A 26,182-nucleotide genomic window follows, 5' to 3' on the forward strand; every position below is an offset into this window, starting at 1 on the left:
GGGCAACGATGAGCTTAATTCAATTTTTCGAAGGTGTTGTGTACTCCTATCTGGAGCAACTTGCGTGTGGATGTTGAAGGGGGTAGGCCTAGGGCAAGGTTGTAAGCTTGGCGGATGAAAGTATTCATTTTTTTCTTTTTCGGCGGCTTTGAGAGCCAGGGATGTTGTGCCGTAGTTTAGACGACTGGCCAGTATTGCTTGTGTTATTCTGATAGTGTCCTTCTGATGGCCGTAGCAGCGGTAGGCGTTGCGTCGCACGAGGTGTGGCAGTTGTGTGAGGCGGCGTTTTAATGCAAGTAATGCTTGAGAACCGTTTCTGTTTTTAAGGAGCATTGTTTTTTTTTTGCGTTCAACATACTACTAATGGCCAACAGTTGAGCATTCCCTCGGCTAAAAGGTTGGAGATTCGAATATTAGGTTGTCATTGTTCGCTATACAAGCAGGCTTCAACTCCAAACGCATTCAAGTCAGCAAAACCACCACAATTACTTTCAAAGTATATATATTTAGGCCACCAACACATTATGGAAAAAAAAAAAACAGGCAACCTTCTGGTCGAATGCACTACAAATAATTTATTCGCATTTTTATACATTCAAATTAAACAGCGTTCAACTATAGTCGCTGAAGTACCGGTGATTTTTTTTTAAGCAGTAAAACGAACCAAACCAAATTTTTCTTCACATTTATTCACTAGGGACGAAATAAATTGCTTGTTATAAAGCTCCCATTACAGTTTTATCTGATGTGTTAATTGAAGGCTGATAGTGTTAAATTCAGGCTTGCACTTAGAGTTCTCATTCATGTTTTGTGTGAACAGGCTATTTACAGTTCCGTCGATATCAAATGTTGAAGTTCACACCTACTACTTCCCGGGCACAAAGGAAAAGCCACGCTAGCGGGTAGGCCCGTTTGTTAGTGGCGCACTCAAGACAAAAAAAAAAAAAGAAATTGGGAGGAGAGGCATGAACATAGTCCATTTTCACTTGGGTTCCTGCTTGTGTACGCCCATACAAAACTCTACTTATGCTATGCCAATCGGAATGAAGTATTGTCTATCTCTCTCTCCCTCTCTGTTAGTATGTATCAAAATATGTACGTTTCGGTGTGCTATCCATGTGCGGCCAGGTGCGGCCACATGATACTTTTATATACCGCCGTTGCTCTATAGGCCCCTTGGCAAATTTCCTTAGGTGTGCATTTACGTAAGACCTAGTGATGATGTCTGGAAAGGTCGTCCTCGCCCTTACAACACACAATCGCGACGTTATGACCGCGAATTAGGTTGATAAAGTTACAGTAAATTCTGGCCTTGGTAAATTGCGTCTTTTTTAACACAAATTAGCTCTGTCCCAAGCCAGCTGCGTTTCAGTATTCCAAAAAAGTTGGAATTTTCAGTAATTGCTTTTCTACTCGCGGTGTTTCAGCCGCCGGTGTCCACATTTTGAGAAGAGGAAGCTTTGCTGCTGCTGCAAGTGTGCTCTCCTTATCGTGAAAGGGCTAAAGATACAAAAAGGGAGATCAATGCAGTCAAAATGGAGGCTGATAACGTCTCTCCACTGCCATTGTTGATCCGCTGGGAATGAGCGAAGAAAACGCCGATGACCTTCTTCATTGGCCTGACGTCAGCACCCTTGCACTCCTCGGTGTCTTCACGGGCTCGATCAACGCACTTGGGAAGCTCGGCGTTGAAGTTGCTGCGATAGACGTAAATTACGTTATAAAACATGAACCATTTAGGTTGTCGCTAAAAATGCGGGCCAAGTTAACAATCCCATAATAAATTTTTGTGGCAATTTATTTCTAACCCTGTTTTCTCTCAATCAGCGCCCCAAAAGCGTGCCTTCATTTGTTACCTATCACAGTTGTTCTACTATATGTCGCAGCATGTACCGTTACTTGGCACCTGAAGAGACACACAAGAACCATCTTAGTACTTGGAATGGTCTATGAAACAGGACATAAGGCATCTCGTGTGCTACTGCCCGCAGCTTGGAACCCAACCTGAAACAGCGAAAACTGCTCTGCGACTGCTACTAGAAAGTCCGTAATACAATCTGCAATACCATACAAAGTCCGTAATACAAAGTCCCTAAACAAATCATCCCCCTCCCCAAAAAAGATGTGCCAGCAACGAGAAGAAAACAGAGCGAAAAAATATTCTTACTCCCAGTCCTGTTGGCTCCGCTTGGGCGTCAGGAAGTCCAGTCCCGGTGTGGTTACGTTTATTGTCTCAACACAGCTTACGATTGCGAGGTATTTCCAGCACTGCAGTGTTTTAACCAAATCTGCGCCAAGAAGCCCAGAAAAAAAAATTCGGTGAAAACAAATCGGAAACATTGTTCTTTGAAGCACCCTTGAGTTCCCCAGAGATTTAAAACGACAACACAAAGTCTGTTCCCTTGTGGTTAACTATTCCGGTGGGCCTCGTTTATTACATTACACGCGCCGTGCACTAAAAGCGACTAAGCTCATTTCTCATGGTATGCAGGAACGAAACTTTGAAGTGTACTGTCAAATAGTCAGGGGCTGCTCACCCTTGTGTGCTTAGTAAGAAACACATGCTGGACACCTGCAGCTTTACATTGATGGCTGAAATAATAATACTGGCTCGCTTTGTTTCTGCACTCAAAGGTGAAAATCACGGACATCTTACGCAACCCATACAACAGTACAGGCATTCTGCCTTTTTACCAAGCTAAAGTCCTGTACAGCCCTTTTGCGTTGCCTTTTCGGCACCCTTGCGAGCTTATCCCCGTTATCGGTGCCCTAGGCCAGAGCGCGGAACAGGCGCATAGGTGCCCCCGTGGAAGTCTGCTTCACGATATTCCGTTCAGTTAGGATTCTGCGCGGCGCTTGCACGTTCGCGCGTCGAGCAAAGTTTTCCGCAGTGCCCCGGTGCGTAACGAAGAGGCCTCGTACAAGTGTCGACGTGCCTGAGAACGGCCGGATCGCGGGCGCCTCACTGTCGGCGTGAATCAAACTTCAACAGCAGCAGACGCGGCGTGCAGCGCCTTGCCCGAATGATGCGGACGCCGCAGCGGACATCTCCTCCCCCTCTCCCTCAAACTCAGCGAGCACCGTTACTTCCATAGAGATAATATACTGACTCCAGCCCATCATGAACTCTCTAAAACGTGTTGTGTATGTATGTACTATGGTCGTGCCGTGTGCAAAACCACTAGGAGAGTTTTTGACCGTTGGCGCTTTGGGCATAAATACGAGTGTCCCCGAGCGCAGAACCGCATTCGTTTTGGAGTAGCGGATTAATGCTTTCACTCTGCTCGAGTCCTGTACAGCAACCTCGCACGGAAGGGTATTGTTTCTGCATTGCTTTGGCTCTTCTCTCGCCATGCAGTAAACCAGTTAAGTTTGCCTTCGGCCTCTTGTCGTCGCCACCAATGCAGCAACTTTTGCTTGCCGCTCGACAGCCACGCTACCTCGAATGACAGAGGGGGCGCAGCCCGCTTCGGGGTCATCTTCCGGTACGTAACAACTGGTTGCCAGCGGTTGGATGGCAACGTCGTAACAGTTCCCATATTGGTACGAGCGCGGCCCTACCGATGCAATGGAGAGCATAAATGAAACGTAGTAATAACCTGCGAACCGCACCTGAACCGGCCTTAAAAAACAGCAGACCATCTTTATTTACAAGAAAAGCCCGTAGAATTTGCCCAGGAAAATGTCATCGAAACGGAAAAGGTAAAGCAATTTTTCTAACTGCCTGGGTTCGTAGACGCCGGAAACCATGAGCATACACATTGAGGCAACGAGACGGAACGGCGATCTCGTTTTAGCAATTTCTCCAGGCACTAGCGGGAGCGTAAAAGTGGACCAGTAGATGGCGGTAGGTTACACAAGCTGGCTTGTACCTACATAGGAAGGGAATGCCGCGTCTGCCTCTCCTGTAGTAAAGCTAACTTACACATTTTGGTAGGTGCAGGCGTCATTAGCTGACGAGAGTGTAAAGTTGGGCTTGTTGGTGATGCATTCTTGTGGGCAAAGCGCGAGGCAGACACAGGACGAGAGAAGAGATGGGACGAAGAGGAGCGCTAGCTTCCAACAAAATTTATTTCGAGAAGCAAACGAATACATACGCCGAGCCAAAACAGTGAAAAATACTGAGAATCATCAAGAGATAACACACTTGCCATGCTCGAACATTCTATAGCCTCAGTAAATGCAACTCTTTATCACAAAGCGCGAGGGAGCGGGTGCTGAGTGCTGACACATTCCGGCCCCACTCTACAAATGTTTTCCGCTTCGATGATTTCGCGCGTGAGCCTGCTTTTGCTTTTCCCTATCACAAAACGTTTTTTGAAAATCCGTCATACAACCATTTACAACACACGTGCTGCAGTGCAGTGCGAGGAAACCATCGCGACCATTCATGACATTGCGTGCGTGTTCGCGGAACCTATCATTTAAACAGCGACCGGTCTGTCCTACATACTGCTTACCACAAGAGAAAGGGATCTGGTACACCACATTTCCTGCACACTAAACGAAGGGATTTTTGTTCTTCTTGGAACATCATCGGTTTCCTTTTGCGTATGAAGGTTTCATCTTGAGTAAGGTGGCCAGTTTTTTCTGGGCTGAAAACACTACTTTTACACTGGCACGTGTTCCGATCATGTTTAGGTTGTGCGATAAGCCATGAATATACGGAACCACGGCACATTTAGGCAGGGATGATGACGTTTCTTGTAGAACAGATTATTCTGAGCTATGCTTGTTGACCAAAGCTTCCGCTACCGAAATCTGTTTTTGCGGGGGATAACCATCATACGGAAAAGCAAAAGCAGGCTCACGCGCGAAATCATCGAAGCGAAAAAGATTTGTAGAGTGGGCCGGAATGGGTTAGCACCCCCTCCCTCACGCTTTGTGATGAAGAGTTGAAATTCCTGAGGCTATAGAATGTTCGCACATGGCAAGTGTGTTATCTCTAGGTGATTGTGAGTATTTTTTCACTGTTTTTTTTTTTGTTTTTTGTTTTTTTTTGGGGGGGGGGGGGTTATATATTCGTTAGCTTCTTGAAATAAACTTTGTTGAAAGTTAGCGCTCGTCCTCATCCGATCTCTTGTCTCGTCCTGTGTCTGCCTCGCGCTTAGCTTACAAGAAGTCATTAGCTGGTTAATACGAGCGTTTGCAACCGCCGTCTTTGAACGTATTAAAAAACATGAACTCAGCAACCGGCGCTGTATGATAACGGATGAGCCAATCCAGGACCACGCTTTCTTATATTAGCATGTGGATTCGCCAGAGGTAGACAAATGACGATGTCGACCAGTCGATGTAAAGTGGTTGATATTAGTAATGAAACAAAGAGGCCGAAGAAAAATTAATGTAGGTGCAGCATGCGGTTCGTGCACTCCTTTATGCTTTTTGTGAGCTTGGTAGAACAAGGCGCTTGCTGTCGTGGGTGCCTTATGCCTAGCTTTCCGCCTCCTTTCTCGAATGCCACTCAACGCCGAAATAGAATTTTCCACATAACCCGGCATTGAACAAGGTATCTTCTAGATACCGATGCTAAAAGATGCCTGATAACTGCAAGCAGCAAGTGACGCTGTTAATCATGAGCAAGCCTCGGTGGAGGCAACGCTCTCTTGATTGGGGTGTCATTGACGAACCCGTCAGCAACCGTGCAAAGAGCAGGCGCGATGCAGCCCGTCCTCCTAAGGACTTCATTTTTTTTCTGTTCGTATTACGCTGCAATTTGTTGACGGCAAGGAAGCTATGCCATCGTAAATGCCATGACTGTTATAATGCAATACATTTAGAAGATGACGGAGGTCGACTTGAATTTCGCAACGGTCGACCGAATTTTCACAAAGGGGAAAAGTGGGTACCCAGAGTGCGTTCCAAAATAAACTCCATAATCCTTGTTATCGAATGCATTGTAGAAAAATAAACCAGTATTTGATTACCCGTATGGCCTCCCTGCAAAGAAATTTTGTAATGACTCTCACCTTTCAACAGGGTTGCATTTTTCTCGCACAGTGCGTCAAATGTCTCATGAAGGGACTTTTCCAAAGTGACTATACGTGTTTTAGAATCTTCCGGGCATTTATCAAGAGGATAGTTCTCGGTGCACGGCTTCTCTTTCGCGCTGCAAAACGCAAGCATCTCAGATTAATTCCACGTGCAGTGTTCCCCCAAATGAAGCGAAATATGTTCAGTTCAGGCAAGTGCACTGGTCACAGTGCTGACCACTACTTAGTAATTTACTTAAAATATCTATCTCATACCCCTTTTTCATTATTTTATAAGTAACGAGCTAGCGTATGAAGTAGCTGCAGTGGGCGTAGATAGGCTGGTGATGATGTATGAAGTAGCAGAATGGTCTGCTCCTAAAAACACTGCCAGCTTATCAAACGGGTGTACTGTGGACAGTTAACTTAAATAATTTTCAAATTAATTTCTACACATTTTAATGTATAATATGATTCCAAATTTTAAGAACATATTTTGAGCGTAATAAACAAAGGAGGATGTCCTCTTCCCGAGACAAATGCTTGTGATCGCTTTTCATATCCTCATACATCTCGACGGGAAACAAAAAGGCATAATCTTGCGAATACATATTTGCAACGCTGTTTTCCTCGCAATATATCTCAAGAACCGTTGGTGAGGAACTGTCGGTCTGGCTACTGTTGATCCCTAGCAAAAAAATTAAGAGGACAGCCAAGCACCTGCAAACCGCAAACTGCCCTTAAGATAACCAACGTGCAAAAAGATTTGTCAGCATGGACCTAAGTTTTTTAATCCATTGCCTAATGAAAAAGTTACAGTTCACGCTTTCCACCGTAAGTCAGAACACCCCCACTACTTCTGCTTATATTTCTGGTTATTCCCGTGACGTTATTATATATAGAACAAAAAAGCTCCAGCAAGAAGTATTGTCCCCTCCAAAGTGTTGAATACCAGTAGAAAAACATGAAAATGACAATTAGGTTCGCATATTGGGGACGCCGCTTACGAAAACACGTCACGTCCAACCAAGTCGATGAAGCATTCGCTTCACTGTCGTTATGGCAGAAGAATTTAACTATGAATGTACCAAACGCTTACCAATAATGTGACTTACCTGCACACTTTCTCAATAAGAGCAGGGATGTCATTCGCCTGGGTATCGTAAGCGATGAACTCAACATTTCCTTCCATACACGTCAGAACGCCATTTTCATTGCATGTGCGTTCATTGGGGGTAACAGCGCCATCTGGAGATATGGTAGTAACAAAAACAATCGAATTGCCGTCAGTGCAAGTAAAACGCACGCCAGCATTCCTTGTATCTTATTTTTAGTGGCTTAATTGTGTAAACCTACCGTTTTGCATGTAGTAGGCAATGTGAACTATGCCGACAACGCCACAACAATAAGAAAGTTTATCACACAGCCAGAGTTCTCTGAGAATGCTCTAGGAATTACAAAATGCTTGTATAGGAATTACAAAATGCTTGAAGTGCAGATTTCATGCAGTCGAGCATATGACAGCCACAGTAATCACGGACACTTTGACGCAGAGCTGTCTTGAGCTCAAACACGTCAACAATGATATGATTTCGCACAGTACTATTGTAAACGCACTACTGAGGAGAAATTGTCTATTCTTCATTGTAGAGGAAGCGTTGCAAGTTAAATTTTGAACATCTTCAAAGATAAAGAGGAGGCAGATTTTTTACCTGTTGTAGTGCAAACTGAAAAGCCTACTTTTACAAAGTTGCTAATAAGAGCAACAGACAAAATATTTAGTTTAAATTGGAAACCTTACTCTTACAACGTTGCGTACACCGAGAGGTCGTAGAAATAGTTTCTGAACTATTATTTATTTATTATTAATCCGACACAGCCATGTCAATAGGCCCCGCAATATTCTTGTTGTGATCCGACGGTTATTCCCATTAATCTTCTATCTAGGTATCACCAATATTAGTGAGTGTAACGCATATAGAAAGTAAAGCCAGTCTAAATATCCACATCACTAAGACAACTTTCCTGCGTATCTTCTTGAGGATGGGTTCTGTGTGTTACGATTTCCAGAATGAATTAGAACCAAATAATGGCGAAAGTGGTTCACAGAGTTAGCAGTCACGTGTCGGATGGTGTGGTTACTGCTCATACATGGATGAAGTCACAAACGTTTGTGGTTGCACTCGTTACAAGCCTAGAAACTTTAGTTCACCTTATTTTGTATGGAGGGCCTTCTTAGTTAGAGAAAACGCAAACATTACGGGTAATGATTACAACTTGCTGAGCATGTCAACGCGAGAGACAGTTTGGACCTTCTGTTGAATTGCTGTTGAAGTTTCTGTTCAAGTTTGTGTCAAAATTTCTGTTGAATTTTCATGTTGCTGCAGCAGTTTCACACAAGTAGCTGCTTCTTCACCGCGGAGGTTGCGACTATCGAGCTGCTCTGCCCTTTCCAACCAGGCCGCACTTTCTCGGCTTTCCACGTTAGTGACTATATGGCCCACCACGTCATAGCCCATATCGATGGGGAATGAAAGTCTCAGCCAGGTCTGAGAGGAACTAAACAAAATATATATCAAAGTAAAGTAGCAAATTTTGTGGCTGGTTATGTATTTGAGTTCGGACATTCACTGCTCTTGAGTCACAAAATATACCTAATGTACTTATATTTATTTTTGCATTAGAGGAAGATTGATTGATTGTGGGGCTTCACGCGCCGACGCAACGCAGGCGATGAGGCGCGCCGTAGTGGAGGGCTCCGGATTAATTTTGACCACCTGGGGATCTTTATCGTGCGCCGAAACCTCGTATACACGGGCGTTTTTGCCTTTCGCCTCCATGTGAAAAGCGGCCGCCGCGGCCGTGCATTAGCGGCAGCATACAGCCTTTTTTCTCTGCGGTAAGCAGCACAATACAAGCAAAAAATCCCGCCATCTCCACGAAGTGCATAATGATGAGAGGGGCGAAGCTAAAATGCTTATCGGTAAAACCGTGAAACATTCGCCCACACATCATATAAAGACTCGACACGTCAAGCTTTCCACCGCTTCGTTGACAAGCCCGTCGACGACGTCAATGTTTGTGGTGATTATGTAGGGGTTGTTTGGGACGATGAGAATGTCCATGGGTAAGTTGGCGAATTCGGTGTGTGACATTTGAGCCACCTTGACCGTCACCTTCTGCAGAGCGTCTTGTGTCGCGTACCCCCGGTACGTGTCTTGAGCTCGCAGGCGACGAACGACAACCTCTTCCTCTCCTCCTTGTTGGGTAGCAACGAACGCGTTGAACGTTATGACCTCTTCGGCCAATCTTTGGTTGGCCAATCCCTAGGGGGATCCTGCCATAATAATCATCAATACAATGTGCCGTGTACGGCCGGGACAGGGCCCGAGCAAGAAGAGCTTCGCCTCTAAAACTCCATGCGCCTTTCGCGATCGCACCACCAACTGCCATAATGATGTTGAACGGGTTTGCAATGTGTTTTCATGCTATCTCAAGCTCCAGAGTTTTAAAGACAATAGTCTTTCTTAGGCTGCTTAAACCCGATAATTTTCGTCTGTCTGTCTTTACGTCTGTCTGTCTGTCTATTTGCCTGTCTCCTGATTCAGCCGCCCGGATAAAACCTTAATAGAATTATTTAACAAGGTGATTCTATAGGAAAAATGTTTCCAAACCACTAATTCTACAAACACATCTTGTCAACATTGTTTAGCAAAAGAAACGTGAGGCATATTTGTGCAACAACATCAATACATGAGTGGTGTTTTCAGGGTTCCTTGATTAAAGAACACGTGACCAGGTCATCTTTACTACAGCAAAGAAAAGAAATGAGCTTTGAAAACGATTTTTTTACCCAAAAATACAAAAAGTGCTTGCACCGAACACACACCTCATGCCGGCATGCTCAGAAGGACAACAGCAACGAAATTTCCCAGCAGATTGTGCACGAACAGTGGAACATGGAAAAATTGAAGTGACTTGAGCAAAGCTCCACCGTGTTTACTGCGAGGCGGGAGGGGCATAGCGTGGGAGGCCGGCGGCAAAGAGAAGAGAGGTATGTGCGTGGCAGGGGTGGCGGACGACTACTATCGACTTTCAGAGACATTGCTGCAAACTGTATTCGACACAACGGGAAGTGCGCATCCCCCGACGTAAAACAACTAGCTTTCATCACCTTCGTACGAAATAATTTGAATATGCCTCAGCAATCTGGCATCCTTCACAAGCCTACCTAACAACTAAATTAGAGTCCATCCAAAATCGCGCAGCTCGATTCATATCTTCGCAATATTCACACAAAACCAGCGTTACCGCACTAAAACACTCTTTCCATCCCACCGCTTTATCGCCCGTATATGCCTTCTTCACCACTTCTACTATCACCCACACTCAAGACATCAATTTCTCCAATCTGCACACAGAACTTCATCGCGCATAAATCACAGCAGACCCATTGCACGTATAAATGGCCGGACGTCAGCATTTATCACCTCATTTTTTTCTAATGAAATACCCTTCTGGAATGCCTTACCGGATGACTCCGAATCATGCGCCGACCGGGAAACGTTCCGCGCAAAACTGAACGAACATTTTTTCAAGCATCTTCCCTAAAAATTTCAACTACTCCGTGTTTATCGCTAATCGTTTTAGAATTGTACTCAGTTTTGCTCTGCAATTGTTTCACATATCTAAAACATCCTTTTTTTGCTTTTGTTCTAGTTACGTTCATTTGATTTCTGGTTCCTGTCTCCTGTGTATAGTTATTTGCTTTTTTCTATTGAACATTGTACCCTATCTCGTCACTTGTCCCCCTTTATGTAATGCCTTTGGGCCCTTAAGGAAGAAATAAATGAAAAAATGAAAAATGAAATATTGGTTTGTACGGACCTCTCAAAAACGCTCGACATCCGCAAGATTTTGTTCTGTGCTCTTGCCAGTGCGTTGACATAGAATACGTAAGCATCTTTATTAGGGGAATGGCGCGGGGAAAAGGGAACTTTCAAACGCGTTTATGTCAGTCTAACATTGATGTAAATCAGCCTTTGAAAAACTCATACGACTGTTCACGCATCCCATACTTTTTTGTGTATGGTGTGTACCATTCTTGCGACTCGGTTCGTTGATTTTTTAACACAATTTTGAATTGTCAGTGCTTATTGCTATAGGAATTCGCAAACTGAAGACTTTCACATGACTCGATGAACCCCTTTTCGTTATCGGTGTTATCAGAGGTCCTAGTATTCTTCGGTGAAGTGCAAGTGCTCTAGTTCGTTCACTCATCTCTACACGAATTATCCCCGCATTCGGTTTCTCACCCTAACCAGTCAGGAATAAAACCTGTTGCCGTAATTTTGCGCCTCTTTGTTTCCAGTACTGTTGAACTCCCTGCAGTTAGGATGCCTGAGCGGAGATGTCCCAATAAATGAACAGATTGTTTCCTTCACCTGCTTTACTTTTCTGCGCTTTCTATTAGGACCAAGCAAGGCGAATGTTTGCATCAGTGATCAGGTATACCCTTGGTATCCGCGGGTACTACACTTGAGGTGTTTTCGCTTCAGTAAGCCTTTGTCGATAACTCCGTCTCGGTGGCATATCAGGGACCTCAGAAGAGCTGAAACTTCTGCCGGTTGGTACATAAGTGTTTAAGATTCATGGTGAAAAACAGCGCAAGGAACACAGGGACAAAAAGGAAGAGTGGACGACGCTCAGCGCTGAACTCGCAACTGAAAGTTTATTAGAAAGAAAGCACAGTGTTTGTCTTCTAGTTCCGTCCAGTCTGTTGCGCTGCCTCTGCCTAACAAAGGCATATAAGGATGTTGCAGTCACGTAATGAGGTGTCCCTGACATTATATCAGGAGGCATCTGTTTCGAGCGCGATCGTGGTTTCCGCTAACACAGTAATTTGATACCCTGTAGCTCGCGGAACGAGTTTCCTCGTTAAAACTGGCGCAGCATTTCGAACAGCCCACCACCGGAAGTGCTGCAAGAATAATTGTTCTCCACTAAAAGTAAATAAAGGTTTTTTTTAGATGAGACGCATCTCTTTCACTCGCCTTGTCCCTCCGGCGTCGTCCGGCATAGTCCGCATCCCTCCCCCAGTCTCCTCGCCACGCCAGCTGCGCGCTAGCGCCGCTCTCACCGCAGCGCCATCTGCGTGTTAGCGCTCGCCGGCGGTCTCTCCGTCGCCGTGCCAGCTGTGCGTGGGTGCGGGTTAGCGCGCAGCTTGCGCGCAGCTTGCGCTCGGTTAACACACGCGCATGCGCTGCTATGCGCTGCTCTCTCTGATTCCGCTGCATGTAAACGCGGTAACTGCGCCGCTCCTCTCAGTCGTTCCGCCGCCGCTCCGCCGATGACATCCTCCGATGACATCCTCCGATGACCACCGATGATTTGAATGGAGACTAACAGGCCTGCTATCGCGATGGTCGGCGCAACCGTAACAAGCACCGGCCACCCCGATGAAAAAATTTACACCATCTTCCCGCGAGGGGAACCATGGGGTAGATGCGACGCATCGGGGGTGAACATGCTGCGTAAAATATGGACACACAACAACAATGGACACGCTAATATAACGGAAACGCAACGGAAACCCCCGATGCGTCGCGTCTAATCCATGGTTCCCCTCGCGGGATGGTGCTGTAAATTTTTTTAAGAGTTTGCTGCCCATCGTCATTTTTTTTTACCCTGCGTGCCTTCTTCTACGCATGGATAAGTGCACGCATTCAGGGCATTTAAAAAAAACACTTGCACTGCTACGTACCCAGCTTACGTTACTGGAGTTTGGATGCGAGAATGATTAGCTGTCTGCTTTGTGTCATTTTGTGTGGCCAGGAAAACAGTTGATGTGAAACATAATTCTTAACAGGATACCAACGCATCATCTTCTACTCGAATAAGAAATGGTAACAGTATAATTCATTGTTGGACGATTCAGCAGGGTTGTGCTGGGCTAAATGTTAGTATTATTCAGGCTGCAATTGGCTAAAACGAACCTAACAAAGAGGAAAACTAGGCGATAGCGTCGCAAATTGGCTGTTAGGGCAGGCGTACGTCCAGGTGGAGTCATTCAACTGGAGAATCTGAACGTGTGCTTCTCTACACGCCTTTTAAACCAACTCCGCGTCGACCATGGGACAGGGAGCTCAAGGCTGCGAAAGCGCGATCAACTTTGCACCGCTGCGAGGAGTCACCCCATCCATCCACGTGACGTACGCGTCTTACGACATTCCAAGCCCCTCTCACCCGCCGCGGTGGCTCAGTGGCTAAGGCGTTGCGCTGCTGAGCATGAGGTGGCGGGTCCGATTCCTGGCCGCGACGGCCGCTTTTCTGATGGAGGCGAAAAGCAAAAAACGCCCGTGTGCACGAGATTTCGGCGCACGTTAAAGATCCCTAGGTGGTCAAAATTAGCCCGGAGCCCTCCAATACGGCGCGCCTCGTCGCCTGCGTTGCGTCGGTGCGTTAAACCCTACAATCAATCAATCCAATCCCCCCTCAGCGGCTCTCAAGCAGCGTCTCAAAGGAGCTATTTCCGCCGTGAGGGAGCGTGAAGGTAAAACGGTCACATCTGAGTTATTTCCATCGACGCACATGTCTGAATTTTGTGGAAGGTTGGCTTTGGCGCAAATCCGTTTTTTTTTTTTTCTGCGATGACACAATCACTACTGACAGCCACCAACATCGCGCTGACGCAGCTTCTAGACCATGCCCAGGTCCATCCCTCTTGAGGCTGCGCACCGATGCGGCGATTGGCCGAAGCTCTTTTTGCAAACCCCTTGCTCAACTATTTTGCAGGATAATCCAGTGTAAGATTGTCAATCTGCTTCAGCTTATACAGTGTGAAAAAAATATCGCCTGCCATTCCGCCCTGTGAAGATGGCTGACCTGCAAAGCTCTATTGAGGACACGCCAGTAAGACGGTACGAGAATATTTACAAAACATTATTGACAATTTTTGTTTGTTTCACCACGGGGTCGTAGCCGGGTCGACGCCATCGCTTGTGACCGAGTTTGGGGGCCCGCATCTCCTCCCGCGCGACTGGTTAGGCGCGATTCTGACGCTTTCGCTCGGTGGACAGGCCCCGTTCTGCTTCCCAGGCTGCTGGGATGCCCTGACGGAGACGGATACGTTCGGAAGCGCGGGCACGCTCTCTTCCCGCCGGTGCCCGGCCGGTCGTTCCGCGTACCAACCCGCGATTCGCTGTGACAGCGTTCGCTTTCTCTTTGTGGCTCGCCAACTACGCCACAAGCACGTGGTCATGGCACGTTTATCCGCGAGAGACCCCAACGTTCTCTTTCCCTTTGTGGCTTGACGACCCTCCCACTCGGTTTGTCTTTCGCATACGCTCACTCCATGCTTCGCAGGGTTTCCTGCTCGATTACACGCGCACGGTGTGCCGCGGCCAGAGACGACTTCACTAACCAGCTGCGATCAACAAATGGGGCCTACGCATGCGCGGATCTCGTCCAAGCAACATAAAAGCAGTGCGAACTATGGCAACGATATCACTTTCCATGCTTGCGTCTTTGCCCACTACCATGTCGCTGGCTTGCTGAGTCAGGTGAATTCGATCTGGAAATTTTTATACGCCACTAATACTTTAGAAGACGGTAACGTTTCAGTTTTTTTTAATGGGCATCTTTTCTCCACGCCTAATATTACAGCCATTGATTGTCACTTTTTTTCCTGCATTACTTCACTGACGTATTTTTTCAATGGGACTTTATTAATTTGCCCAATACACTACCCGTTGTTATTATGGTGAACCGATTAGATCGATGTGCTGACAGTGCGCTATGCGATTTATCTATGGATTCTACGCAATTTCCACAACATTTGTGGTACCCTTTTGCAATAATAACATTTTCTGACTTGGTAGGGGGATTACTATTGGTATTTTATATAAAATACAGCCTGTGCAAACTTTACCAAGGATTCCTTTACTTCGCAGTGATTGCTATACCATCATTCTTCAAGTCGCTGGAATTGCATTTACAGAAGTCTATCTCATGTCTCAAAATAAGGTACTATAAGAAAATTACAATCCGGAAAGATATCCGTTAAAGGGCTGTTGGAAGTGCCAACCATAGACCCGCCGAGTAGTAGCAACCGCAAGCTCTCTTAAATGACAGTTTAATTTTTTTATATTGCAAATTGCGAGCTAGTGCGTTATGTCTAGAAATTTTGGAACTCGATGATGTTTGGATGTTTATGGCGCAAGGCCAACTGGGGCAAAGAGCGCCAAAACAATAGTGATATATGAGGGGTGAAACCTTAAACCCTACGTAAACTCAGCAAAACAAAAGTAAAATCACAAAACAACAATGAGCATGACTGGTGTATAGGGCCAGATTTCATTATGCATGATAGGAAATGAGGTTTAAAAACTTGACTTCTGACAAAAACTCAAACACACGTTTCACGGAAACAATGGCATCATCACCTAGAAAAAACGACGGATGTAGGGGAATATGTTGTCTGTAGAGTTCTCTGAAGTGTTTGTGTCGTGTTGTGTGAAGTGCCTTGCATGTGATTAGTATGTGTACTACGGATAGGGCCTCTCCGCACCTGCTGCACTGGGGTCTAGATGATCCCGTCAGCAGATACGAGTGCGTCGCATGGGTGTGCCCTATCCGCAGCCTACCCAAGGCGACTTCCGTGTGTCTGTTGTGTGAGTCAGTTGTGTATCGTCCCAAGTGTGGCTTTATTACGTGTAGTTTGTTATCTGTCTGTTCATTCCACTGTGCTTGCCATTTCCTACGAAGGTGTTGTCGAATTTGTGGCTTAAGGTCACTCTGTGGTAGCATTGTTATATCTACTGTGTTCCTTAGTGCAGCAACTGCGGCGTTCTGATCCGCAACCTCATTGCCAGCAATCCCAGCATGGCCTGGAACCCAGCACAACACCAGAACAAGTTTTTGGGCATATATAGACATAATAGTGTTGAAAACCATATGGACAATTCTGTTTTTGCATGGCTTGTACGATGCCAATGCGCGCACAACGCTCAAGGAATCTGTATATATGATGGACTTCGAGATTTTGTGTTCAAGAATGTGTTGTGCAACGAGTAATATGCCATATGCTTCAGCTGAGTAAATTGTGGTGTATGTGCTCATGGTTCTGCATGCATCAAAGTTTGGTCCATGAGCAGCGCAAGACACTATGGTTGCAGTTTTTGATGCATCACTATAAAACTCTGCATATTGATACTTGTACTGGAGGGACAAGAAGTGCTGCAAAATTGAAGTTTGTGGTACCCTAGTTTTATCAATATTCGTGAAAGACAAGTCACAACACACAGGTTGAAGCTGCCAGGGTGGTAAGACGTCAGTAAAAGAAGATGTGTGAATGTCTAAAAAGGAGATGTCGAAATTTGAAGCTTCCTGTCTCACTCTAAGTGAGAACGGCAAAGGAACAGACGGGCGATTTACAAACAGTGGCGATGTGGATGTATCATTAAGAACACGTTTAAAAGGATGGTCATTCAAAGATGAAATTTTAAAAGCATACAGAAAGTCCACATACGTTCGTTGGTACTCAAGGCACCACTTATCACATTCAACATATAGACTCTGGGCCGGGCTAGTGCGGAACGCACCCGACGCAAGGCGCAGACCCAAGTGCAGTACTGGATCAAGACTTTTTAGCGTTGTTTTCGATGCCGACCCATACACGACACTGCCGTAGTCTAATCGAGACCCGACTAACGCGGTAAAGACCCGGAGAAGCAGTTCTTTGTCTGCACCATAGGATTGGTGGGAGAGGACCTTGAGAATGTTTAGTGTTTTGAGGCATTTCTGTTTAAGTGTTTTGACGTGAGGTATGAACGTGAGCTTGTTGTCAAATATGACACCTAAAAACTTGTGCTCCCGTTTAACAGGAATAGGTGCACGGTTAAGCGTAATCTCAGGGTCGGCGTTAATCCCGCGCTTGCGGGAAAATACAACACAAGTACTCTTGGCCGGGTTCAGTTTAAACCCGTTAAGGTCCGCCCAGCCAGCTAGTTTCTTAACACCGAGTTGTACTTGACGTTCGCATATTGACAGGTTACAGGATTTAAAAGATATTTGCACATCATCTACATAGATGGAACAGGAAATGGTCGGCGGCAATGACTTTCGGAGGGAGTTCATCTTAACTATAAACAAGGTGCAGCTTAGAACTCCACCTTGCGGCACACCATTTTCCTGCAAATATACAGTGGAGAGTGCACCGCCAACCCTCACTCGAAAGGTTCGTTCGGCCAAATAACTACAAAGAGTGTTCATCATGTTGCCAGAGACACCAAATGACTTAAGGTCCCTGAGGATGCCGTAGCGCCAGGCTGTATCATAAGCTTTTTCAATATCAAAAAATACAGTAAGGCAGAACTGGTTATGGACAAATGCATCTTTTATGTAGGATTCCAGTGCAAGAAGTTGATCATTGGTAGATCGCCCCACCCTGAAGCCTGCCTGGCAGCCCTCGAGAAGACCGTTGTACTCCAGAAAGTACACTAGCCTACGGTTTATCATCTTCTCGAGGAGCTTACACAGGCAGCTTGTCAGGGCGATGGGACGATAACTTGCGGGAGAGGAAGGGTCCTTCCCCTCCTTCAGAAAGGCCACAACTATAGCCTCCTTCCAAGACCTTGGAAGCTGCCCCGAAAGCCATATTATGTTGTAGAGGTGTAGGAGTGTCTCAAGAGTGTCTGTGTGTAGGTGTTGTATCATGGTGTATGTAATGCTGTCTGCCCCTGGAGCTGAGGGCTTACAGGTGGAAAGAGCAACCTTCAGCTCATGAAGTGTGAATTCAGAGTTGTAAGCAGAATTCGACTTGTTCTTGTCTCGTAAGGGCTTCTTTTCTGCATTAGTTTTGTGTTGCATGAAAGTATTAGTGTAGTGTGCTGAGCTGGACACGTGTTGGAAGTGTTGTGCGAGTGTGTTAGCCTGGTCTTCCAGTGTGTCCCCTGTTGTACTAACCAGGGGCAGGCTGTGTGTCTGTTGTCCTTTTAGTTTTCGTATTCGTGTCCAGACTTTGTGAGTGTCCGTGTATGAGTTTATGGAAGTGAGGAACGCGCGCCAACTCTCCCTTTTCGCCTCACGACGCACTCGCTTCCCAAAAGCCTTTGCCCGTTTAAAAGAAATGAGGTTATCTGACGTGGGGTACCGGCGAAGGACACCCCACGCCTTGTTCTGGGCCTCTCGCGCCCGCCTGCAGTCCTCGTTCCACCAGGGCCTCCTTGGGCTGCGGGACCCACTGGAGGCCTGGGGAATGGACTTTTCGGCGGCGTCGAGGATGTGCGCCGTGACGAGTTGGGCGGCTTCCTCAACGTGTAGGTGCTTTATGGATGTGTGGTGTAGTTGAGATGTTTGTGTGAATGTGCTCCAGTTTCCTTTTGATTCATTAAACTTTTTATGGGAAGATGGACTGCTCGGGCCTATACCTATATACGTTAATGAAGTGGGGAAATGGTCACTACCATATGGGTCTGTGCCCACACCCCACTCAAGACATGGAAAGAGAACTGCGGAACCAATAGCCAAGTCAAGATGCGAGTATGTATTGTGTCCTAAGTTATGGTATGTAGGCTGTTTTTTGTTGAAAAGGCATGCTCCGGAGGATGTAAGAAACTTCTCTATCAGGCGACCTCGGGCATCCGTTCTGGAGGAGCCCCAAAGAGAGTTGTGCGCATTAAGGTCGCCTGTTAGTATGTATGGTTCGGGCAGCTGGTCAACCAGTGCCTCGAAATCAGAGCTCAGAAGTGCAAAATCAGGAGGAATGTAAATGGAGCACACCGTTATCAACCTATTAAATATTATCGTACGGATTGCTACAGCCTCAAGGACAGTGTTCAAAGTGACAGGGTGGCAGGCTAAGGATTTCCGGGCGACAATTGCCACACCTCCTGAAGAGTGTGTGCAGCCAACCCTGTCCTTTCTGAATACCATGTACCTATTCAAGAAATTTGTTTGTTTAGAATTGAGGTGGGTTTCCTGGAGACACATGATACTTGGCTGACTGGCATGCAGAATCTCATACACATCGTCAAGATTTTTAAGGAGGCCTCTGCAGTTCCATTGGATGATGTTTTCACTTCCCATTATTTAAATTTAAGAATAACTGGAGTGTGTGTGTGTGTGTTTGTTTATGTGTCGTCTTTCGGGGCAGTTATTCTAGGATTTCTAGGCCTTTCTGTCGGCTTGGACATCGGAGGCCGTTCCTTGCGCTGCGTTGCAGGCAGGAACGGCGCGACATCCATCTCCTCATCGGATGCCAGAAGGGTGCCTGGCGGACCAGGCCCCTCGGACTTGGCCCCCTTTCGGGAGCCCTTCGTTTGAGCCGCCACCGCCGAGGGCATCCGGGGCACCAGAGGTGGCACGGGAGGGGCGGTGGCGGTGGGAGCCGATGCGGGGCCCCCGGTGTCCATCCGGTCGGCACCCTCCAACGCACTGGAGGACGGGGAGGCAGAGTCGGGAGCGGCACCGGTCCCTACAGAAGAGGTTGTCACCACAACCGCTGCTGCCTCAGCAAGCGGCGTGGCAACGGATTGGGCTGCCAGAGGCAACCCAGGGGGGGGCGGGAGAGGGACCAGGTCAGACTCGCTGAACTGGGTCCCTGTGGACACCAGACGCCGCTCCGCCCCCCGGCGAGCCGCGTCGGCATACCTCCCCAGGGGGAAAGAGGCGAACCTCTTTCGCGCCTCTGGGAAGGTGATGTTCTCAGTTACCTTCACATTAATGATCGCCTTCTCCTGCTTAAACTTCTCGCACGTTCGAGAGTAGGCGGCATGGGGTCCCTGGCAGTTGGCGCAGGTGAGGGTTGATGATGGACAATTATCAGATGGATGATCATGCTGAGCGCACTTTGCGCAGGTCAGACGACCACGGCAGGAGTTGGTTCCGTGCCCGAACCACTGGCACTTAAAGCAGCGGCGCGGGTTCGGAATGTAAGGACGAATTGAGCATCGGATGAACCCTGCGTTGATATGGTCAGGAAGTGAGGAGCAGTTGAAGGTCAAGATGATATGTTTCGTGGGGATTACCTTATCATCTCTACGCATCGTGATGCGGCGCACGGCTGTGACACCCTGATCCTTTAGACCTTCAAGAATGTCGGCATCTGTCTCGTTAAGAAGATCTGCCTCAGAGATCACACCCTGCGAGCTATTCAGGCTGCGGTGGGGTGTGACCCTGATGTCCAGATCGACCATTTTCGTCTGACCAAGAAGTGTGGTTGCCTGCTGTTGGTTTTTTACTTCAACAAGGACTTCACCTGTGCGTTGTTTTTTGGCGTTATAGGTTTTCCCAATGATTCCATCAAGGTATTTTGTAATCAAAAATACTGATTGTGAAGCAAGAGGGCGGGCTGTGTCAAGGGATTCGATAACAAGGAAACGAGAGTATTTGTCTGGCTTTGGGAAGCTCATGCTTGGAAGTGGAGGGAAAGATACTTCGGTGCGGCCCCTTTTCAGGGACCGATCACGTTTGGGGGGGGGGGGGGGGGTTTGAATTTTCCATACAGCATAGAAAAAAGCAGGGGACGGGGGTACTTTCTTCTCAAACCTTACCCTGATAGCCTGAGAGGTCCCGGAGCTCCCTGCCTGGTAAACAGACAGGGAGCCCATCCGCCGGAGCTTGACCTGGGCTCCGACGGCCACCGTTTGAGGCTTCTACCCTTCACCTTTAAACACATCACCACGGTAGGTTACAGTTTATGTTGGGGGCTCGGGGTCCGCGGTGTCGCCAACACCGTCACCATGAATACTCAAGGTGCCCCGTGCGGGGAGAAATTTTGGAACTCTGGGATTGTACCCTGAACGACTGATCCGATGACATTGTGCAAATGAAATCTAGGAGAACTCGCCAAAAGTGAACTCTTCACAGGCAACTCATGATAGGTGAACTCGTCACAGAGGACAAAGTTGTGATAGACCATCTCGCACTAGGGAAACTCGTAACCTAGGGCAACTGGACATTTGGCCAACTCGTCACAATTTACGTTTTGCATCTATCATGTTCGAAGGAAAGAATACATGAACTCTTGCAATTCTCTTTTTCTGCGTAAACATTCTTACCCTCATCCTTCAATTCTCCAACTGTATTGTTTGCTTTGTGGCCTTCGAGGAAGACGCCAGACAAGACAGCCTATCTTTTTTTCTTTTTTGCTTTGTGCAGCTGGTCACGCGACTCCTTATATCAGATTTAGTTTGCCTGTTCTGTTTTTTAATTCATTTTTTTTTATTTCTAGGTAACTGGGTGACCGCTCAATATGGGGTATACCTTTGTGATTTCGTTCTGCATTTTCGGTGTTTAATATTTTCATCTTTTGTTCCAATATTTTTTGTTCCTATGACCTATATATGGGAGCAAAAGTCAAGGCTGGACTTCAAGTTGACCCTTCTCCGCCCTCCCCCCTCCACACACACACACACACACACACAAAAAGTGTGACGAATATTTTTTGGAAGGAGTAGAAAAGTAAGAAAAAGAAACCGGAATTTATGTGACAGACAAGAGGCCAACATAGGAACTACGAGAGGTCAACGTGGGTCAAACTTTCTGGTTGAATCAAGTCAATTACCCTCTCAGTAATTGAATTACCCTCTCAGTAAGCCGCCGCGGCCGCTTTTTCAAAAGCCGCCGCGGCGGCCGCTTTTCTGATGGAGGCGAAAAGCAAAAACGCCCGTGTGTACGAGATTTCGGTGCACGATAAAGATCCCCAGGTGGTCGAAATTAATCCGGAGCCCTCCACTACGGCGCTCCTCATCGCCTGCTTGCGTCGGCGCGTTAAACCCCACAATCAATCAATCAAATTACCCTCTCCTTCCCCTCAGCGATATCCATCAAAAAGGAACCATAGAAGATAAAGTAAACAAAATATAATCTCTGGGTCAAAAAAACTACAATAACGAAAGCAGCGTAACTGAAGACAGGTCAAAAGACTGCCCCTTACACCGTAAAAAACAGCATCTTTTTTGCGACAAGAAGGGAAATGGGAAAGGGACAGAGGAATTTGTGTTTAAATGGAAAAACCTTTTCAACCACCACCTCAAAATAAAAGGAGAAGACCCCAAGGACACTGATGAGGTCAACGTGGGAGTAATTATCATTGTAGAAGCCACTAACTCCCTCCCCGTTTCTGCTCGACATCCGCCAAAAACGCAACTGCGAGACGACATTTCCAAGAGAAGGTTCCTAGTACGGGATCCCCTAGAACGAGATGCCCTCTTTGACCAGTTCTCCTAGGACGAGTTGGCTGCGACGAGTGGACCTGTTCCCGTCCAGATGATGTTACCGTTCAACGCGAAAACAGACGCTTTTACGAAACTGCTCCAAAAAGATTTTTATAAAGTTAACTTCATCAGATTTCCTTTGACCAGGAAGTATTTCTGGCGATAAGTCGTTGCGTAATACCAGAGTCCTTCAATGCTTTTCTGGTCATGAAACTACCGCCCAAGTTTCGTTTGGGGACAAAGGCTACCGCGAGGGGCACCACCGCAAATCGGAGGGCATCGGGCGGCCGCCGCTGCCCACTGCGTGCAGCCGCGCGGCAGAGCCTGCTCCCGCATTCGGCGGCACTTTCTCGATAGAAACGCCGTGGTGGTAATTATACCCTCCATTCGTGCTGCAAACCAAAGCCGACAGGAAAGTCTTATAATTGCAGCCCTTACGGGAATCCGTATCAGGCAGAACGCTCGCTCAAAACTGTCGACTGATGTCGGGTTTGATTCTGAGAAATTTTTAAGTCCCCAGGGGTGGCAGATTTTAGGGGCAGTTGGGTTCCGAGATGGTCTAAATTCTTTTCCGACCTTTGACAGCGCTACTCGTAGCCTTCCCCAGCTCCAGCTTTCAACCTTGAAAATCGATTTCACAGCATCGCCATCGAACCTCTGGAAACGGCGTTGTTCGCTCCTAGGGAAAATTCACGCGCGTCGAAAGCCTAAATAGCTTGGCCGTGGTGCTCCGCGCGTGCATGCCGCAGGCGCCGAAGTTCGAGTTATTTTCTTTTAACTCGCAATGATGTGGATATAGTGAGTGACATGCGAAACTACTTTCTGACACCAGCTAGGACTGCATGAAGCCCATGCGAAAAGCAGAAACAGTTCGCACGGGTAGATATTTATTTATTTCCAGCTCCCTTCGGACTGATCTTCAATGTTTTCCTTTGGCGTATCCTTAAAGTGCAGTGTAGTGTCATCGTGCGCTTTTTCAAAACGCTGAAAGCCTTGGCATTATTGAACACTATAAGACAGATTCGCGAGTGCCGTTGGTTTCTGTTGGAAACAAGTTGCTAATAGAATTCGTGTTTTGAATGGGAATGGTAGTTTATTTATAATATTTATTTTATAGTAATTCTCAGTATTTTATAATAATTCTCAGCTTTGTACTACATCGCTCTTACGCGTGTGCTCACAGTTGGGCCCCTCATACCACTAATATCTGTTCAGCTGCCGATAAACAAGCTCTTTGGTTTCTGCGCAGAAAACAAACTGGCAACGCCGTTGGTGAAGCTATCTGCCTATATAAAAATTGTTAGGCCAACATTACAGCACGCTAGCACCACCTAGGATCGGTATCATAAAGTATTAATTGATAAGCTTGAGAAAGTGCAAAGAAAGCCGGCTCGGATTATATTATCATAACACTACTCGTGCACTGAAATGCTTCAAATATGATTGAAATTCTCTACTTGCCAACCTATAGCACACCACCGCACTCATGCGCGACTCAAGTTTGTCTTTTCCCTCACCCAGAATGCCTTCAACATTACAACTACACAACACCTAATTCGAAGACAAGGCAGAGACATCCGAGGCACAAATAGCCGCGCTTACAGAGTACCATGAACACTTATGCATATGCCTTTATTCACGCACAATACATCACCAGAACGCCTAACCAGAACCTTCCGTCCAATCTCGAATTGCTTCGGAATTTGAGCACCGCATTCATGCAGTCCCAAGTACAAATCAATCCTAACTGTGTTGTTATAGTTTGAATGTATGTTTGCCAACATGTGGCTGCAGTTTGTCATTATGCTTGTATGTTAACACAAGGATTTTGTAATCCACCCTGTATCGGCCTCACTGACCAACAGTATGAGTAAATAAAAAAACTAATTCACAGCAAACATTTATATTTACAGATTTTTCCATATTTATCTCGCATAATACATTACCATAGTTGAAATAGTTACAGGCGTATGGTGACGTGGCCTTTTATATAGCGAGGTTATTTCTGGCCTATTAACTCCAAGAAACAAAGGTCTTCGTGGTGATATAAAAGAAAAGTGTTCGCAAAACAAAAATGCCGTGGTTTCAAGAGCTCATTTAACATCCCGGCAATATGCCTGACTACAAAGCAATCAACACCCCCCCACTCCCATCCCTAGGGAATGAAAACACAAAAAGAGGACAATGAAAAAAAAAGAAATATCCATAGCAGCTCTTACTGGCTCGGCTTCACCTTCAATTGCAGGGCATCACGATCGAACCGCTTTCGACGAAACCGCATTCATTTTGGGAGTTTGGGAGTATAAAACTGAATGAGGCACTTAAAAAAGAGTGGATCTTTTCTGCTGATGTGCCCACAAAATGCAATGTGCATCCGACAATTGCAGCATTATAGTTCAGTTGCCGAGGAGCATATATCTAGAATGTTTGCGCACACAACGACGCGCTATTTATCTCCATTCACGACACGTTCGCCAAGCTGTTGTGAAAATGATTTTAAATGCAGAGCATTTCTTAGCCTCGCCTCTTCCTGCGTCGGACGGCGTCAACAGCTCCGCGTCCGCAGCAGGTGCGCCACTCCTCCTTCCCTCCTCTCTCTCAACAGCAGCTGGCGCGCGCATGCGTCGTAGACAGCCCGTTCGCTCCGTCGCGGTCTAGGCGTAACAGGTGCGTGATAGCAGCGCGGTGGGGCGTGGAAGGGCGCGCGCTGCTTGTGCATGCGCGCTCTCCCCCCCGTACTGCTCTCCCTCTACTGCGCCGGCTGCAAATATAAAGCGGCTAGCGGTCGCTCGTGCTTCAGTCACTGCGTTGCTTCTTCCATCCTTGGTTGACGCTCGCTCCACCCTAACGCGACTTTACTCTCCTCTCTCTACCCCAAACCAACACCAACGCAACTACGACCAAACTACCCACCCTAACGCGACTTTAACGACCCCCAATGCTCTGCATTTACTCGTGTTCCCCTCGCGGGAAGGCGCGGGAATTTTTTTTTTTTACGTACGCGGGCGCGCAGTAAATAAAACATCAATTCGAAACTTTTTTACTGGGAATGGAACGCTTTTAATTCGCGAGCAGCTCGGCGTCAGAAGAAGAGTGAAATACCGATGCTTTTTCGCCGTTTCCTAGGTAGCCAGATCGGCAGGCAGGAACGCAGTAACAGCATGACCATTCACACGACATTTTTAGGCACTCCCAAAATGCTGTCCGTTTTGGCGGCACACGAAAGTAAAGCGAACGCGGAGTTTCATGCCCACAAGAGCATTGAAGGACTCTGGTATTACCGTAATTACCCGATTCTAACGCGCACCCGATTTTCCAGGCAAAAAACCGAAAAAACTTGCACCTCGTTTGTAACGCGCAAGGAAATTTGTGAGCAAGAAAAGCCAATGCGAGAGAAACGGGCGATTTATTCCCCGAAGTAATATCACTCATCTCACTCCCCGTCGCTCTCCGAGAGCTCCTTGTCGCCTTCCGCTGACCGCAACATCTCGTCATTGGTGCCGTCAAGCGCGCTCGCGATGCCACACTCCTGAACGAACGTTCAACCATGTTCGATGGTATCGTGGCCCACGCCTCGCATGCCCATCCCGCGAGCTTCTCCAGAGGCATAGAGGGGGGCGCTGCGAGCGGCCGTCGAGTGCGGACGTGTGTCGCATCGGCTCCGCAAAAGTGTCGAGTTTTGGTGCGGAAGGATTTCGCCCAGCCTTCTGAAAAAGTGAGTAGTGCTTCAGTTCGATCGCCGGCTTCATCCGGTGAAAGAATTTGGAAGATCGGAGCATTTTTCGGCGTTTTACGCCCACTTCAAGTCTCAACGTGGCCGATCGGCAGCTAGGCCTAACGGACCAGCGGTTAGGCCCAGCGACGGCCTCGGCCGTCGCAACGAACACCACTCCCGGCGCGGATCTCCTCGGGCCCAGGAACGCCGCCGATGTGAAGAACGGAGCAACGGAAGCATCCGAACATCTTCTGGCGGCAATGGAGGTGAACGAGATG

General features: G+C 47.0%; 1 protein-coding gene across 1 annotated transcript in view; it reads right to left on the minus strand.

Annotated features, from left to right (window-relative positions):
- Positions 1 to 555: 555 nt before the first annotated feature.
- Positions 556 to 26,182, minus strand: part of LOC144173094 (uncharacterized) — a 34,370-nt gene continuing 8,743 nt past the window's right edge. Inside the window, exons 2-5 of the mRNA XM_077701607.1 lie at positions 7,088 to 7,220; positions 5,970 to 6,109; positions 2,168 to 2,288; positions 556 to 1,697 (exon numbers count right to left, since the gene is read on the minus strand). Of these exons, the coding sequence (XP_077557733.1) occupies positions 1,487 to 1,697; positions 2,168 to 2,288; positions 5,970 to 6,109; positions 7,088 to 7,220 (605 nt within the window). The 3' untranslated portion in view covers positions 556 to 1,486. The remainder of the gene's footprint in view (positions 1,698 to 2,167; positions 2,289 to 5,969; positions 6,110 to 7,087; positions 7,221 to 26,182) is intronic.

The sequence above is a fragment of the Haemaphysalis longicornis genome, unplaced genomic scaffold, assembly GCF_048455015.1.
Source record: "Haemaphysalis longicornis isolate Haplotype H1 unplaced genomic scaffold, Haemaphysalis longicornis Haplotype H1 scaffold_29, whole genome shotgun sequence".
NCBI lineage: Eukaryota > Metazoa > Arthropoda > Arachnida > Ixodida > Ixodidae > Haemaphysalis > Haemaphysalis longicornis.